General features: G+C 47.5%; 1 protein-coding gene across 9 annotated transcripts in view; it reads right to left on the reverse strand.

Moving 5' to 3' along the window:
* The window catches only part of ATP8A2 (ATPase phospholipid transporting 8A2), a 970,290-nt gene that overhangs the window by 342,169 nt on the left and 609,360 nt on the right, over positions 1-18,761 (reverse strand). For all 9 annotated transcript variants that reach the window (XM_068266975.1, XM_068266976.1, XM_068266977.1 and 6 more), the window contains one exon: positions 4,827-4,901. In XM_068266975.1, the coding sequence (XP_068123076.1) occupies positions 4,827-4,901 (75 nt within the window). The remainder of the gene's footprint in view (positions 1-4,826; positions 4,902-18,761) is intronic.

The raw sequence follows: 18,761 nt of genomic DNA on the forward strand, positions 1-18,761 counted from the left end.
CTGCCAAGCGCTGCTGCACTTGGTCAGCCTTGGGAAGACCAAGCTGACGGCAACCCATGTGTTGGCCAAACTCCAGGAGCAGGAGAGGATTTGGCTGACCCCCAGAGGCCTCAGAGTCGGAGAGGTGGTGGCCGACAATGGGGCCAATCTGGTTGCCGCAATAGACAGGGGAAACCTGACCCACATCCCCTGTCTTGCCCACGTGCTGAACCTGGTGGTGCAGAAGTTCTTGCGCACCTACCAGGGGATGGGCGAACTGCTGGAAACGGCAAGGAACGTTGTGCGTCACTTCCGGCGCTCGGCTGCAGCCTGTGCGAGCCTGGAAGACGTGCAAAAGGAGCTGGATCTGCCACGCCATCGGCTGATCCTTGACGTTCCGACTCGCTGGAACTCCACCCTGGCGATGTTGGAGCGTCTGGTTGAACAGAAGCGCGCTGTCAAACAGTACCTTGCCCTGGCCACTGTTTCCGCCGCTCAGAGAAGGGACAAGACCAGCAACATCCCGTCCATCGTCCCCGATGATGACTGGAGGCACATGCAGCAGGTGTGCTTAGTGCTGGCTCCCTTTCTGCAGGCCACTAACATGGTGAGCAGGGACCATGCTATGGTCTGCGAGTGGGTGCCCCTGGTTTGTCTGCTGAACAGGGCCCTCGATGCTTTGCTGGAACAGGGAGCGGCAGCCTTGGACCAGCAGGAGCGGCAAGCAGCTGCACAGTCCACCTCTGAGGGGGAGGAGGAGGAGGACTTGGTGGAGGTCTCTGACCTTGCTGCTGATGAGGGGGAGCAGCACAGTGCAGTTGAGTTGGTGCGGGGGTGGAGAGAGGATGAGGCTGACGAGGCAGAGGAGGAGGATGAGGACAGCAGCACTGCCGTCGATGTGCCAGCAGACGTGGCCCGCCTCTTCCCAATGGCAGCGCACATGCTGACGTGCCTGCGCAGAGACCCCAGGGTGATCCAGATGAAGCAGAGGGAGGACATCTGGATCAGCATGATGTTGGACCCACGCCTCAAGGGGAAGTTGAGCCAGTTCCTGCCGCCTGCAGGAGGAGACCCAGCGCAACAAATAAGGAGCTTGCAGCAGGCCCTTGTTGAGCGCTTGGAGGAAGCCTTCCCCCAGCCTTCCACCCCCACTGTCCAGCAGCCAGCACAGAGGCAGCAGCAGGTGCCTGCATCCAGCAGCAAGCGCCCCACAGACCTGCTGTCTCTCAGCCATGAGCTCTACAGGACTGTAGAGGCTCCGGCAGCAGTGACTAGAGAGGAGGTGCATGCAGCAGCATCCTCCACCGGTCACAGCCAGCGCCTGACCCGCATGGTGGCTGACTACATGGGGTCCTACAGCGGGCTTGACAGCGATGCCCCTGTTGATCCCATGGAGTATTGGGTCAAGCGCCTGGAGATCTGGAGCGAGCTGGCGCAGTACGCCCTGGAAGTGCTGTCCTGCCCCCCTTCCAGCGTGCTGTCCGAGCGCTGCTTCAGTGCAGCTGGTGGTGTGGTCACCGAGAAACGCTCACGTCTGTCTCACAAGTCTGTGGACAGACTGACGTTTCTCAAGATGAACCAGGCGTGGGTGGAAGGCGAGTTCCTGGCCCCTGTTGTCGGCGAGAGGGGGACATGAACTGGCTAAGAACCATCGTTAATGTGCCTTACCACCCTTTACCACCTCCTGGCTCCTGCTCACTAAGCCAGCCTGGTTCACTTTGACTATTACGTCGCCTGCAGCCACACATTTTACACCTACAGTGGGCTGCTGTGTACTGCCCTTCTGCTGTCTGTCTGTGTTTCCCACTGCCAGGGTACACAGAATTACCTTCTGCTGCCACTCTGCCACCAGCTATTACGTCAAACAATAGCTATATATCTGTGTAATTTGTTTTACAAACAAAACCAAAAAACCATTAAAAAAAAAAAAAGGTTTAATTTTTCTGAGGTGCCCGGGTTGAAAACTGTGTTCCAGTTGTGTATTGGACACGATGTGGGCTGCACGACCGCTGTCTGGGACCTCCTGTTGTGTTCATTTACGGCCTGGTATCACCGCTAGGTACCAGGGCTATTATGTCACGCTGCCTGCCTGCTGCCACACTCACACTACTCCTCCATTCCTCCTGCTGCTGCTGTCTGTCTGTGTTTCCCACTGCCAGGGTACACAGAATTACCTTCTGCTGCCAGTCTGCCACCAGCTATTACGTCAAACAATAGCTGCACACATAATTACTCCTCCATTCCTCCTGCTGCTGCTGCTGTCTGTCTGTCTGTGTTTCCCAACGCCAGGGTACACAGATTTACCTTCTGCTGCCACTCTGCCACCAGCTATTACGTAAAAAAATAGCTATATCTGTGTAATTGGTTGTAAAACCAAAACTACAAAACCATTACAAAAAAAAAGGTTTAATTTTTCTGAGGTGCCCGGGTTGAAAACTGTGTTGTCCCAGTTGTGTATTGGACACGATGTGGGCTGCACGACCGCTGTCTGGGACCTCCTGTTGTGTTCATTTACGGCCTGGTATCACCGCTAGGTACCAGGGCTATTATGTCACGCTGCCTACCTGCTGCCACACTCACACTACTCCTCCATTCCTCCTGCTGATGCTGCTGTCTGTCTGTTCTTCCCACTGCCAGGGTACACAGAATTAGCTTCTGCTGCCACTCTGCCACCAGCTATTACGTCAAACAATAGCTGCTCACATTACTCCTCCATTCCTCCTGCTGCTGCTGCTGTCTGTCTGTGTTTCCCACTGCCAGGGTACACAGATTTACCTTCTGCTGCCACTCTGCCACCAGCTATTACGTCAAACAATAGCTGCACACATAATTACTCCTCCATTCCTCCTGCTGCTGCTGCTGTCTGTCTGTGTTTCCCACTGCCAGGGTACACAGATTTACCTTCTGCTGCCACTCTGCCACCAGCTATTACGTCAAAAAATAGCTATATCTGTGTAATTTGTTGTAAAAACAAAACAAAAAAAACCAAAAAAAAAAAAAGGTTTAATTTTTCTGAGGTGCCCGGGTTGAAAACTGTGTTGTCCCAGTTGTGTATTGGACACAATGTGGGCTGCACGACCCCTGTCTGGGACCTCCTGCCTGCTGTGTTTATTTACAGCCCTGGTATCACCGCTAGGTACCAGGGCTATTATGTCTCGCTGCCTGCCTCATTGACTGCCTGCTGCCACACACTCATCCTCCTCCTCCTGCTGCTGAATTTACCTCCTGCTGTCTGTGTGTTTCCACTGCCAGGGAGCACATACAATGGCGCTTCCAACATGCGTGCGCCACCAGCTATTTGTTACGCTCAAAAATAGCTGCATTTCTTTAAAAAAAAAAATTTGAAAAGAGAAATAAGTGAAGAAGAAGACGATATAGAAGAAGATGAAGAAGAAGAAGATGAAGAAGAAGAAGAAGAAGAAGAAGGAGAAGAAGATGAAGATGAAGAAGAAGAAGATGAAGAAGATGAAGAAGATGAAGATGAAGAAGATGAAGAAGATGAAGAAGAAGAAGAAGATGAAGAAGATGAAGAAGAAGAAGATGAAGATGAAGAAGAAGAAGAAGAAGATGAAGAAGATGAAGAAGATGAAGATGAAGAAGATGAAGAAGATGAAGAAGAAGAAGATGATGAAGAAGAAGAAGATGAAGAAGAAGAAGATGAAGATGAAGAAGATGAAGAAGATGAAGAAAAAGATGAAGAAGATGAAGAAGATGAAGAAGAAGATGAAGAAGATGAAGAAGATGAAGAAGAAGAAGATGAAGAAGAAGAAGAAGATTAAAAAGATGAAGAAGATGAAGAAGAAGATGAAGAAGATGAAGATGAAGAAGATGAAGAAGATGAAGAAGAAGAAGATGAAGAAGATGAAGAAGAAGATGAAGAAGATGAAGAAGAAGATGAAGAAGATGAAGAAGATGAAGAAAAAGAAGATGAAGAAGAAGAAGAAGATGATGATGAAGAAGATGAAGAAGATGAAGAAGACAATATAAAAGAAGAAGAAGATATAGAAGAAGATATAGAAGAAGAAGATATAGAAGAAGAAGATATAGAAGAAGAAGATATAGAAGAAGAAGAAGAAGAAGATATAGAAGATAAAGAAGAAGAAGAAGAAGTATATACAGTACTGAACAAATTTCTGGACACAACTTCTCTTTTCAACTTTTTTTCTTTAAAGGAACATCCCCACATAATCACTTGCTGTTGTTACTTGGAAAAAAAGAGGTTTCTTGCATCATTCACCCTCAAAACAAGTGTTGGAAGCTATTTAAGGCCATTTCGAATAGTCAGCTCGAATAATGAGCTCGAATACTGACTCGAATAGTGAGCTCGAATTCCGAGGTCGAATCGAATAGTAAAAATTATTCGACTCGAATATTCGACTGACCTCGAATAATTTACTATTCGAATTCGACCTAACTCGAATTTTGAAAAGGGGTATTTGAGCACCACTGCCCACCTCGGGTTCTCTTTAAAAGGCATTTTATTGACAAGGTTATCAGCTAGGAGAAAACTTCAGAGAAAAAGTTTATTGAATAGGGGCCTATATTTTTGTCTAACTTCAGGAAAATACCATCAGACGTGTCTGCAAACGGCGTCCCAGGCTGAGGGAGAAGAGCTTGATTTATGGAAAATGTGGTTTTACACTGAATTTACTTCCACAACAACTGTTTTTAAATATGCAGCATATGGACCCTCAGAACAAGATGTTTTCTCTCAGAATATAGTTTAACATAACATGAAAATGTGGGAGTAAAGATAATGGACCGCGATAAACATGGCAGACACAACCAGGAAAGGGAGGCAGCTCCCGCTTTTATGTGTAATCAAAAACCAAAAATGAGTCACTTACCACATTGTACAAGCCAATGCACCATCTTTCAAACAAGATTTGTCCAGAAAATCCATTAACAAAGGCGAACCAAAGCTGAAACACAAGACAGAGGCACAATATTATATTTTGATACTTCGCTAAATGTTTCCATATATTGGGGGGGGGGGGGGGGAAATGGGGGGGTTGAGTCAGTGGAATGCAGACCACCAGCTGGACACAGCTGTGTAATGTTGCTAGATTGTAATTATCATTGTTGTTTCAAAGTGGTTCTGCTGAAATCAGCCTGCTATGGTGAATATTTTACCTGGGATGTTTGGGCTGTGTGGCATACATCAGTTGTGTGCGCTATGCCGTGCTTTGTGAGGGGAGAGAAGGGAAGTAATGTTCACCAGATGTAAGCAGCTCCACCACAGCCTTGATTAGACTCTAGTATGCTCTGCTCGCTGGAATCAGCTCCTGTGATAAAAGCACTATAGCGGCTTACATGTACTAATGTTGCTCAGGTGTAAGCTGGGGCCTGCAGCTTGTCTGGCTGGCATTTTTTTCTTCCCCGTTTTTTGTTTAGGTAATATAGCATCCAGCACAAGCTAGTATCGCCTGATGCAGATACATGTGCTAGCTGGTTACTTGTGCTACTGGTTACTACCAGGGTTGGACTGGAAAACTAAGGGCCCACCAAGAAAGCTTTGGCCTACTCCCCCCCCCCCTCCCCGACCACATGGTGGAGTCAGATTGGCAGCATATTTCCCCACAAAATGCAATCAGATTGGCAGCAGATTTCCTCACAAAATGCAATCAGATTGTCAGCAGATTTCCCCACAAAATGCAATCAGATTGGCAGCAGATTTCCCCACAAAATATTATAGGTTTCCCCATTAGAGGTAGTTAGCTATAGGCACCCCCAGTATAGGTAGCAAGCTACTGGGCAGGTCAGTCAAGGATGACCATGTGGCACGCAAAGGAAGAACATGTCCCAAATTATATTTCCTACAATCCCTCCATTCTATAAGAAACCGTGTGAGAATGTGGGACTTTGTAGGTTACAGGAAGTAGGTGATTAGCAACTGTAAGACCTCAGCCCCGCTAGCAGGTTCTAGAGCATACATGTCAAACTCTGGCCCGTGGGCCAAATCTGGCCCTCAAGCCATTAAATTTGTCCCTCACGTGGTTTCTCCACTTTGTATTATGTTTGGCCCACTTTAGACCACTAGGAAAGCTATATTTTAGGTGAAGCCGTAGAATAGCAGGGAAGCCATATGGGGGAGGTGGGGGTAATGCATAAACACGGAGGAACTGTATAGGAGAGCGTAGGGGCTTCTAGCCACCAGGGAACTGTATAGGGGTTGGAGGGAGCCACTAGACACCTGGGAACTTTATAATGGAGGATGGTGGCCAGTAAACGGTGGCCAGTAGACATTGAGATTGGCCCTCGACTTGGTCCCAGTGTACAATTTCGGCCCACTTTGTGTTTGAGTTTTACACCCCTGCTCTAGAGGTAAGTGCACAGCTGCAGCAAGCACAACTATACAAAGGATTTAAAGTTCAGTTCCTAAACGTTCTAATTCACAGGCATTAATCTGAACTAAAGACAGTCTGAACACCACTTAGAGGATTTCAGCAGATATCTTTTTATCAATAAAAAAAAATAATAATGAGTATAGATTACAAATGTCTTGCAGCTGACATTTTAACATTAGGTTCAATGAAGGTCGACTACAAGTCAACTGCAGTTTGAGGTCAGTTGCTCAGTTTTCCAGGTGTACATGCATACCTCCCAATTTTTGAGATGAGAAAAAGGGACACTTAAGCCACGCCCCTGCCACACCCCTGGCCACGCCCTCACCACGCCTCTAGTCGCGCATACCATAAAGATTTCATAAGAAACATATGTTTTATAATTCAAACCACACTGGTCCTTTCTATCCTGGTTCATTTTCCTTCATAGTAACATTTAAAATTAGTAAAATTAGTAATATATCTATTTAAAGGTTGGTAATAAAGTTTAGAGTCAATCAAACACATTTTTAGTATAGAAATATATATATTTACATAGAAAGAGGAACAAAGTCCTGAAAGAGGGACAAATGAGGGTGAAAGAGGGACAGAGGGACAGGGCTCCCAAAAAGGGACTGTCCCTCCGAAAAAGGGACAGTTGGGAGCTATGGTACATGGGCCTTTGTTTTCAGTTTGATCTCCATGTCTGGCAGGCCTAAAGTCAAATCCTAGCCATATCCTCTTATATTAGTTTGTCAGGTTTATTTTGGAGCTTGCTGTTTTTTTCTTTCTGCTGGAGAAGTTTCTTCTCACCTTCTGCCCCAGTAACCAGGTCTTGTATGAAGAATAGGAAGTAAGGTGAAGTTTTTCAAACAGACATGAAAACATATTTTTTTCTGTGGCATGGTAAAAATGTTGAACTCCCGTGAGGTTGGACGGTGCCCATGTTAATAAAGACACTCCTTACCATGTGTCACAGGCAACAAGAAGAAAGAGAATATTTCACCATAGAGGAGACACAGATCGGTAAAACCCTGAAAAATCATTTAATGATTTCCCACTTTTTATAAAGCTAATATACAATATACCATATATCCTCGGCTATAAGTCAAGAAATTTAGGACTAACTCACTAAAGAAAAATATGGGAGTTGACTTATAGGTGAGTCAGCCCTATGTTTCAACTTAAAGCCGGGGGTGTTGGAGTGCTTCTCTCTCCCCCTAGCAGAGCAGCTGCAGTGGAACACACCATGGGCCATATTCTATTGCTGAACTCGCCAGCGCTAAGCACTGGCGAGTTCTTAACTTAGGCGATGGGGGCATCGCCTAATCTAATTAAACTTTAGACCCCCCCCAGGCGGAAAAGAACTCGCTTGGGCGATATAATCGCCCAGCGAGTTCTTAACACCAAATCCAATTACCCTTATCATGTCTCCGGGAAGCGATGCTTCCCGGCAGACATGAGCGTTAGCTTAGACCTGCAAAAAGCAGGTCTAAACTAGCTAACGCACGTCGTCGCCGCAGCATCTGGGGGTCTCCTTTAATAAGGAGACCCCCAGAGCTCCCCGTCGGGTCGCCGCACAGTTTAGAAGCCCCCGCGCAGCTCTGCACCGGCACCCCTGTTGGCATACATACCGCCGCAGATCACCCGCCGCCTCTCGCCGCAAAATCCGTCGCGTAATTACAGTGTATCTAACACTGTAATTACTGTCCGCATAGAAGGAGCCCGGGCAAAGCATCTTTGAATCTGCAGCCGGGCTCCCCATTGGTCCGCTGTCTAAACCAATAAAATGGCTCAGACAGCGGACCAATGGGGAGCCCAGGCTGCAGATTCAAAGATGCTTTGCCCGGGCTCCTTCTATGCGGACAGTAATTACAGTGTTAGATACACTGTAATTACGCGACGGATTTTGCGGCGAGAGGCGGCGGGTGATCTGCGGCGGTATGTATGCCAACATGGGTGCCGGTGCAGAGCTGCGCGGGGGCTTCTAAACTGTGCGGCGACCCGACGGGGAGCTCTGGGGGTCTCCTTATTAAAGAAGATGGCGGCGGGCGAGTGCGCATGTGTGGGGAGTGAGGCCGTGGTGCTGATGGACAGCACCACAGCGTAAACCTCACTCCCCATCGCTCGGTAAAAGGGAGCATCGCTCAGGCTTTCGCCTGAGTAATGCTCCCTAACGATCGGCCATCGCGCGAAGGATATGAGCAATAGGATTTGCCGGTAATCCTCGCGCGATGGCAAGGTGATAAGTAGCTGCAAGCTACTTATCACCTTGAATAGGATATGGCCCCATGTCTTTAACCCTTTTAGATAAGCCTGATACCGCAGATAAGAAAAAAATAAGAAACTCCCCACAATCTGGCACTGCACAGTTCCTGCAGTCTGGCAAAGGCAACCACACCAGGTGAAAATAAAAACAAAATTGGGGGGTGTAGAGGGACCTGTATTAACAAAAAAAAATGAAACTGGTTACATATATATTTGAGACATTAACAATTTTTTGGCAATTTTTTCTTTTTGGATGTTTCAACCCCCCTTTAAGACTTTTCACTGTGTGCTTTGCAAGAGTTCGGGTCCACTTTAAGCTGCAATGTCAGTCGGCCCCCCAAAAAACAAAACACAATGACCAGTTTTCCTCTGCTTTTGGGCGGCGATGCTTGAAATCTATGCCCTGTTTGGAGGCTGTTATTCCTGTTGGGGCATAGATTTCACTTACCACTGTCGCGTTCTCTCATCGCTCCCGCCAATCATATCTCTCTCTCTCCCCACTGCAGCTCACTCGCACTGCTGTCGGTATGACAGCAGTTCTCTGTGAGCCTGTCAGGAGCCGATTTCATTGGCTCCTGAAACTGTCATCAATGTGAGCCAATCTCACAGAGCTCTGCCGCCATAGAGATGGCAGAGTTGGTGGCCTGAGGCGACGGGTGTGTGGTGTGAATGGCGGTAGCAGTGATTTAGAGCAGCAATTCTTCGGAATGCACCGGTTTCTGGTACCAGCAGTCTCTGGTCCGCATTTAAAAAAATGAGATAGATACTTACCCAAAGAGAGGCCTTCCGGCTCCTCTCCTGGTCCCGTCGTTCCGATGCTGGCTCGCACGGTAGCAGTATTTGACTATATTAGTCAAATACTGCTTTACCCGGTTGAAGGAGGCTTCAGAAGTCTTCAGGGAGCCCGAGTGCTCCTGAAGAAGGGCGGCCCTGTACTGCGCCTCCGCAATCATGCTCTCTTGCACGCTCACTCCTCTGCAGTATGGACACGGCTCCCGAAGACTTCCAAATACCATTTCAGCGGGGGATTGAAATGGGGGGGGGGGGGCAGCACAGGATAGAGAGCAACGAGAGAGGAGACAGAGGGCTCTATACAACCCAGAGCCTTCCCTCTCCTTAGGTAAGTATTTGCTTCGTTTTTTTTAAATGCGGTTCCTTCCTATTCACTTTAAGGGGGCCAGAGACTGCTGATAATGAAGGGGTTAAAATATAAATACATATATATATATATATATATACATATACACACACTTGTGTTCAAAATTATTCAACCCCCAATGCTGTAAAGTGTTTTAGGGAATTTAGTGTACATTTGTAATAGTGTTCAGAATGAAATCTTACCAGGACTTTTTAAAGAACCAAATGCTAATAAAATGACATCAATTGTTTTTGTAATACAGTATTAAATGTTTTTTTTTGTGTGATTTCAATTACTCAACCCCTTAAAGTGAACCTTAAGTCTAAAAAAAAAATTAGTTTTACTCACCTGGGGCTTCCCTCAGCCCCCTGCAGCTGATCGGTGCCCTCGCCATGTCTCTCCGATCCTCCCGTCCCCGCCGGCAGCTACTTCCGGTTTCGCCGTCGGGACCCGACAGGCTGGGAACGCGAGTGATTCTTCCTTGCCGCAATAGCAGTACAGGGGGCGATATTGTGGCTGGGAACGCGAAGAATCACTCGCGGGGACGGGAGGATCCAAGAGACATGGCCGGGGCACCAATCAGCTGCAGGGGGCTGAGGGAAGCCCCAGGTGAGTAAAATTAATTTTTTTTAGACTTAAGTGCCTCTTTAAAGACTACCACTTTCAAGAACAGAGGTTCATTAAAGTGTTTTTGATCAGGTATTGAAAACACCTGTGGATGTTAACGAGCAGCAATCAAGCATAACAAGCACCAATTAGGCCTCACTTCTGCATCTAGACCCATTGAGTTATACTCCTGTTTGCCTGATGAAGCAGGACCACACCTGCGAAACGCGTTGCACTAAGTGGAGTTCAATAAACATTTTTGTATTGATATATAGTGACTCAATTGAGTTTTATACTTTTGAGGGAGGTAAGTCCACCTGAACATCCCCCTCTTTTAGACGGTTTTTAAACGTTTTTATTCTACTCTGGCGCCTCTGTACACCAAGCCTTGCTGAAAAAAAACATTAGAACTGTTTGGGCCCATGGATCAACGCTATGTTTGGAGGAGGAAGAGCAAGGCCTATGAAGAAAAGAACAACTTGCCTACTGTGAAGCATGGCGGGGGTCAATCCTGCTTTGGGGCTGTTTTGCTTCTGCAGGTACAGGGAAGCTTCAGCGTGTGCAAGGTACCATAATTTCTCTTCAGTACCAGGAGATATTGGATGAAAATGTGATGTAGTCCGTCACAAACCTGAGGCTTGGGAGACGTTGGACCTTTCAACAGGATAATGATCCCAAGCACACCTCCAAATCCACTATAGCATAGTTACAGATTAAAGGCTGGAACATTTTGGAGTGGCCATCGCAGTCACTAGACTTAAATCCGATTGAGAACCTCTGGTGGGACTTAAAGAAAGCAGTTGCAGCGTGCAAGCCTAAGAATGTGACTGAACTGGAGGTTTTTGCCCATGAAGAATGGGCTAAGATACCCGTAGATCGCTGCAAGACACTTGTGTCAAGCTATGCTTCACGTTTAAAAGCTGTTATAACTGGAAAAGGATGTTGTACTAAGTACTAAGAATGAATGTCACTTGGGGGTTGAATAAAACTGATAATGATGTGAGCACAGAAAAGACATTTGTGGTTATTTCACTAGAAATGTTATGTTATATTTGTCTGACTTACAAGTGCCTATTTGATTTAATTGTAAACAAGATGACTGAAACTATAAAAATCAATGTCAAACTGGCCAAAACACTCAATTGGTTTTTTTTTAATAATTTTGAAAACAAGTATATATATATATATATATATATATATATATATATATATATATATATATATATACTGTATATATGTGTATATATGTGTGTGTGTGTGTGTGTGTGTGTAGCTTAATATTAAATATAATTCATATCTTAGTGGCAGGACATGTAAAAAATAAAAATTTTTTTAACTTATTGGTCCTGCGGCATTCTGTACATTATTCATTATAACCCTCTTCCAGCTCCATGATTTGTTTTTGAGCACATAGCATTATTTTATCAAGCATAGCAGATGTAGATTCTGCTCACTTGTTAGGAGAGTTCTGCATGACAGAGATCTGGTTGTGTACACATTCCTAAGGGTTACCCTATAATGACTGAGACACAGAATGCGTTCCACCAAGCAGTGTTCCTTATTTCCTGAACATGCACAGCTATAGGCACCGCTCTGCTTCCATCGCTAATCACACAGATGACTGGAGATGCTGATGTGAGCGGTAAACCCATGTGGCTTGCAGGTTGCTGCGCAGCTCCCCAAGTCGTGGCCTCCCTCGCTTCCACACTGCGGCGTCTTGTTAAGGAAGGCTCATATAACTGCTTTACTTATCTAATAAAATCATTTCTCGGCCCAACCGCTGAATTAATTCTATGGCATTTCCATAGTGGGGTCAGCCTAGGTCTGGAGGAGATGTCCCCCTAGGAATTATAATAATGGGAAAACGAGCCACAGGCTTCCTTAACAAGTCTTCACTTCTTTAGAAAGGAAGAAAATCAATTTTTCTTCACCTTGGGCTTTCGGCTCGACAGAAGTAAAAGAAAATCTCAAAACACTTTGACAATGTTTGGCAGTGAGAAGAAACAGCCTTGCTGGTAATTAGAGAGAGAGAGTCCCTGGTCCCCAAGAGCCACACTGAGTGCGCTCTGCAACAGCTGCTTCTGTGACATGATTGCTGTAATCAGACAGATATTGTCCATTAATGAGTCTTCTCGGGTTACAATGCAAATTTCCCTGGGACCTCCAGACGATAAATAAATGGACTGAGCTGCTTGCGAACAATGACTCCCACATTACCGAAGCAAGGCTTATTGGCATCCGACGCAGAGAGCCGAAGCTTGGCACGGCTACAGCAGTAATGCTTATAGTCCGTACCCCATGCACGGGTAGTCTGGGGATCCAGCAATTGCTTACTTACTTCTCCCTCTGCAGCGACGACTAGGAGAGGGAATAGTATTTAACACCCCCCAATTTGCGCGGCAGCAGGGTGAGCCGCCGTTCGGCTCACCCCTCGCCAAAAAGCCCTCTGCGCCAAACTGCCATGTACACAACACTAGACACAGGCCAACCGGAAGAGAAGAGACAGGGAGGAGTGCCAGGTGGCTATGGAGAGAAGACACAGGAGCGCACCGGTAGACAAGTGAGTGTAAGCTCCAATGCCAACTTATTTTCAGTTGGCCTGGAATCGAACGCTGCTACCGCCACAATCCCAACTGCCACTGATTGAGCAAAATCTTCTGTTCAGGCCTTTGTGGCATTTCCAGAAATGCCCATCAGACACTTAGGCTCCCTCCAATTCAGTCCTCTTTGGCTGGAGTAGGTGTTGTTGTGGTCATCCTTGCTATAGGTGGGGATAATCATAACTACACTTGTTATACTACTACTGTCAGACCAGGACACCATGGAGGAGGGGCGTGAATGTTGAGGGATGCCCCATAAAAGCTTTGCTGGGGTGATCATAGTTTGTAGCTATGTAGATATCATATTTGATCAGAGTGATTGAATCTGCCAATTACTGATTGGAAAATAGCTAAGTGTATGGCCACCTAAAAGTGGATCCGAGATGGACTTTTACTCATTGCATAATTGTGTTCCTTTCCTATTGTTTATAGGGCATTCCTCAAGCCAAATACTTTTTTGCTTTTGTTTTAATACTCTAATTCCATTAAACTTCACAGGCCACGCCCACAGGTTTTCAGAGAGCCAAGGCACTTTCAGACAGTAGCAAGGGCTCATGGGAGCTCAGTCTGGGTAGGAGGAAGGGGAGGTATTACTAGCCAGAGATTTCAGAGGCAGAGGGGAGGAGGAGGGGGGATTAAGTTTTTTTGTTCAAGCCTGCCTCTGTGTAATGTTTACAAACAACATGGCTGCTGTCATTGTATCACAGGAAAAAATAATCATTTTCTATTAAAGCTGTTTGCAGCTAGATTTGCTGTGTAAACTATCTAAACTTTAGATAAGATATATATACAAGTTACTTGTTATAGTTATTTTTTCATCTTGGATCCGCTTTAACAGAGTATCTAGTAGTAGACGCTCTCTGATCACTACTACTGCCTGGAAACAAGGGGCATAGCTACAAACTATGATCACCCCAGCAAAACTTTTAGGGGGCATCTCTCAACATTCACACCCCTCCCCCAATGTTTCCTGGTCAGTAGTCATATAAGAAGTGTTGTTATGATTATCCCCACCCATAACAAGGATGGCCACAACAACATCTTCTCCAGCTGAGGAGGACTGAATTGGAGGGAGAGTAAGTGCCTGGTACCGCCAAATCCCTGGACTCCCGTGCAGCTACAGGGTTGCTCTCCATAGAGTTACTTCTCTTCTGGCAATAGCTTGTTTTTGGAATCATTTTTATTGGTGTGGAATGTTTTATCCAGCTGTATATCATGTTCATCCAAATAAGCAGAAAGTGGAAAATGGCTTCCCAGCAGCTCAGTGCCGGTTGTGAAGAATAATGGTCAATAATTCTTACCAGTAAATGAAGTATGCATGAGATATTTAATGAATACATCAAAAAGTCATCCAAGAAACGTTCATAATGTAAAAATCTGCAATGCAAGCACACAACGTAGTCACTCCAAAGACAACATGGCTGTGTCAAAGCTGTAATCACAGCCCAGAATGCACCTCATCAATGGAAGGAACCATGGCGGCCTTTTACTGGTGTGCTGAGAATGACAATGAAGTCATTGTCTCTGCTGCACCTCCGTACACAGCAGGCAGCATGCGGTCCAGAGCTACTATACGGCTGATCTGTGCTACAATTATAAGAGGACATCACAATGCCAGAATACAGTGTTTTATAGTGGAAAGTGCAGACTATGAAGCTGTCCTTCTTACATTCGGGGCCAAGAATCTCTGTTCTGAGCTTCAATAAAAATAAATGAACCCTCAACGTTATGGTCACCACAAAAAATACACACTGCATAAGCAGGCATGTCCAAAGTCCGGTCCGTGAGCCAAATGCGGCCCGCCAAGCCTTTTCTGGTGGCCTCCAAAGCTCTCTATACTTGTTACTTTCAAGCAGCCCAATTTTGCACTTTTGAAAAACAAAGCAAATAATTGTAAAAAAGCGGTACTGGATGCAAGTGGATTTCCAATATATAGGTAATCAGCCACCACTGTAGCAGTAGCAGCCACCACTATGCCAGCAGCAGTAACAGCCACTGATTACCAGCTGCCACTAGGCCAGCAGCAGTAACAGCCACTGATTACCAGCTGCCACTAGGCCAGCAGCAGTAACAGCCACCAGGGGCGTCGCTAGCCCTGTTTTAGGGGGGCACGTGCCCCCAATCTTTCCTGGGGTGCCACGGATCTCCGCCCGGCCGCCCCCTCTGTCAGACTCAGCGGCTCCCTCCAGCCGCCGCGTCACTGACAGTCTCAGACCTCAGGATCAGGCGGCGAGCCGGCGACCAATCGTGCGGGCGCTAGGACCCAGCGCCCGCACTGATATGCGGAAGTGATATGCGGGAGTTCCGCATATCGAGCGGGTGCGTCCAGCGCCCGCTCGTACATCTGGTCGGGTCGCCGCTGATCCTGAGGTCTGCTGAGAGGTAGGGGGGGGGGGGAGCGGCGGCGGCTAGAGAGGGGGCCTCCCTGTCACTCACTCACTCACTCACTAAAGGGGCTCCCTGGCACGCACTCACTCCCTAAAGGGGCTCCCTGGCACTCACTCACTCCCTAAAGGGGCTCCCTGTCACTCACTCACTCCCTAAAGGGGCTCCCTGTCACTCACTCACTCCCTAAAGGGGCTACCTGTCACTCACTCACTCCCTAAAGGGGCTCCCTGTCACTCACTCACTCCCTAAAGGGGCTCCCTGGCACTCACTCCCTAAAGGGGCTCCCTGTCACTCACTCACTCCCTAAAGGGGCTACCTGTCACTCACTCACTCCCTAAAGGGGCTCCCTGTCACTCACTCACTCCCTAAAGGGGCTCCCCTGGCACTCACTCACTCCCTAAAGGGGCTCCCTGGCACTCACTCACTCCCTAAAGGGGCTCCCTGGCACGCACTCACTCCCTAAAGGGGCTCCCTGGCACTCACTCACTCCCTAAAGGGGCTCCCTGTCACTCACTCACTCCCTAAAGGGGCTCCCTGGCACTCACTCACTCCCTAAAGGGGCTCCCCTGGCACTCACTCACTCCCTAAAGGGGCTCCCCTGGCACTCACTCCCTAAAGGGGCTCCCCTGGCACTCACTCACTCCCTAAAGGGGCTCCCCTGGCACTCACTCACTCCCTAAAGGGGCTCCCTGTCACGCACCCACTCCCTAAAGGGGCTCCCTGGCACGCACCCACTCCCTAAAGGGGCTCCCTGGCACGCACCCACTCCCTAAAGGGGCTCCCTGGCACGCACCCACTCCCTAAAGGGGCTCCCTGGCACGCACCCACTCCCTAAAGGGGCTCCCTGGCACGCACCCACTCCCTAAAGGGGCTCCCTGTCACGCACCCACTCCCTAAAGGGGCTCCCTGTCACTCACTCACTCCCTAAAGGGGCTCCCTGTCACTCAGTCACTCCCTAAAGGGGCTCCCTGTCACTCACTCACTCCCTAAAGGGGCTCCCTGTCACTCACTCCCTAAAGGGGCTCCCTGTCACTCACTCACTCCCTAAAGGGGCTCCCTGTCACTCACTCCCTAAAGGGGCTCCCTGGCACGCACTCACTCACTAAAGGGGCTCCCTGGCACGCACTCACTCACTAAAGGGGCTCCCTGGCACTCACTCACTCCCTAAAGGGCCTCCCTGTCACTCACTCACTCCCTAAAGGGGCTCCCTGTCACTCACTCACTCCCTAAAGGGGCTCCCTGTCACTCACTCACTGCCTAAAGGGGCTCCCTGTCACTCACTCACTGCCTAAAGGGGCTCCCTGTCACTCACTCACTGCCTAAAGGGGCTTCCTGTCACTCACTCACTGCCTAAAGGGGCTCCCTGGCACTCACTCACTGCCTAAAGGGGCTTCCTGGCACTCACTCACTGCCTAAAGGGGCTCCCTGGCACTCACTCACTACCTAAAGGTGCTCCCTGTCACTCACTATCGGGGTCCCTGTCACTCACTACCTAACTGGAGGCGCCTGTCACTCACTAGCTAACCTGGGGGTCCCTGTCACTCACTACCTAACTTGGGGGGGCTACCATATTAAGGGGGCATTCTGCCTATTTATGTGAAATGCTGTCTATTTATGTGCCTCATGACTGCTGAATGTGTCTTGTTGGGAGCCTTATGATTTGTTGGGGGCCTCATGATTGCTGAATTTGTCTTGTTGGGGGCCTCATGATTTGTTGGGGGCCTCATGATTGCTGAATTTGTCTTGTTGGGGGCCTCATGATTGCTGAATTTGTCTTGTTGGGGGCCTCATGATTTGTTGGAGGCCTCATGATTGCTGAATTTGTCTTGTTGGGGGCCTCCTGATTTGTTGGGGGCCTCATGATTGCTGAATATGTCTTGTTGGGGGTCACATGATTGCTAACTGCGAGACTATGGGAAAAGCTGAATCCTTATCATATGAGACAATAGCATTAAACCTACTTTTTTAGCGTTTTAAAACAGAAAATAAAACTGGGAGGTTCTAAAAAATTGAATACATTTTTCAGGAGTAGGATGGATGAAATTGTTTATCTTCACAGTTTATTTTCAACTTGGATTTTCCATAATGTTCATGTATGAGTTAAAACGTTTGTACAGTATTTAGTTTAAATTGCTGTTGCCACTTTGCGATAGATACCGGTAAGTGACTTTTGGGTTGCAGTTTGGGCACTCGGCCTCCAAAAGGTTCGCCACCACTGTCCTAATCTGATGTCCCACCATTGCTAGGTTCATGTAAATTTGTCTCCACCCGTTACCACACCTATATTCTGGTCCATGGCCCACCCATTTTTTGGTGCGGCGCGATAAGCACGCCACACAACGTGATCGTCATATTTTTGGCACGCTAGCTGCAGTGTGCTGAATTCTGCTGCCTACAGTATGTACAGTATACGCTGTTATCTAGTGCTTGCACTGTGTGCTGATTTACCTCCAGTGTGTACAGTGTAAGGTGTTACTCTGTGCCTTTATTGATTGTAAACCAGCTGTATTGTATGCTGATCCCTGCTACTTTCAGTATGTACAGTATTAGCTGTAAAGCCTGGTACACACATACAATTTTGATTAGCCAATTTTAGCTCTGTTCATAAAATTCATTGTCTGTTGGCCCACTTACTGCACGGGGGTGGGAAATTGGGGGTCAGTGATTGACCAATCAAAATTGTATGTGCGTATACATCTTTGATCTATGCCTATACTGATTGTAAATGATCGAAATAAAGGACAGGGGGCTCCGTCCAATATTTCGATGGGCAGGCCCGTTATCCGTAGCTTACACCGCTGCTAAGTTCATGTACATTTGGCCCCACCCATGGCCACGCCCACTCACCGCATGGCCACGCCCATTTTTTGCCGCGGCGGCGCGCCCCTCCTGGTGCCCACAGGTGCCACTGATCTCCAGGGACCCTAGAAACGCCCCTGACAGCCACTGATTACCAGCCACCACTATGCCAGCAGCAGTAACAGCCACTGATTACCAGCTGCCACTAGGCCAGTAACACTATGCCTGCAAACTAAAAGGGACATGCCAACTGCACACGTTAGATGGGTTATTTCCAGTGGAATTGTTATATTTGACAAAATGTCACAGGCATAGCGTATCTAACAGCAATCAGCAAAAATTGTGTTAATTTTGCTACTTCGCCACCTTCTCCCCAGCACTCAAGAATAGCCATACGGCCATTGGCCTAAAAAGTTTGGACACCCCTGCCATAAAGGGATACTGCAAACAGGATTAGGGTAGGTTTATGAGATCGGAAAGACAGGTCTTGTGCCTTCATTGCTAAGCACCGGCCAATACTGAAAACCATGTGGGTTGGTATTGGGCTGTTGTTAGAGCCTCATATTTACTGGCTTTGCCCTCAATCCACCCATTCAGCTGGTTAATGGTTTGATAAAGTTTGAGTCAGGGCTACTTATTACTTAACCATGAATCAAACAT

This window comes from Hyperolius riggenbachi, chromosome 2 (genome assembly GCF_040937935.1).
Source record: "Hyperolius riggenbachi isolate aHypRig1 chromosome 2, aHypRig1.pri, whole genome shotgun sequence".
Classification (NCBI taxonomy): domain Eukaryota; kingdom Metazoa; phylum Chordata; class Amphibia; order Anura; family Hyperoliidae; genus Hyperolius; species Hyperolius riggenbachi.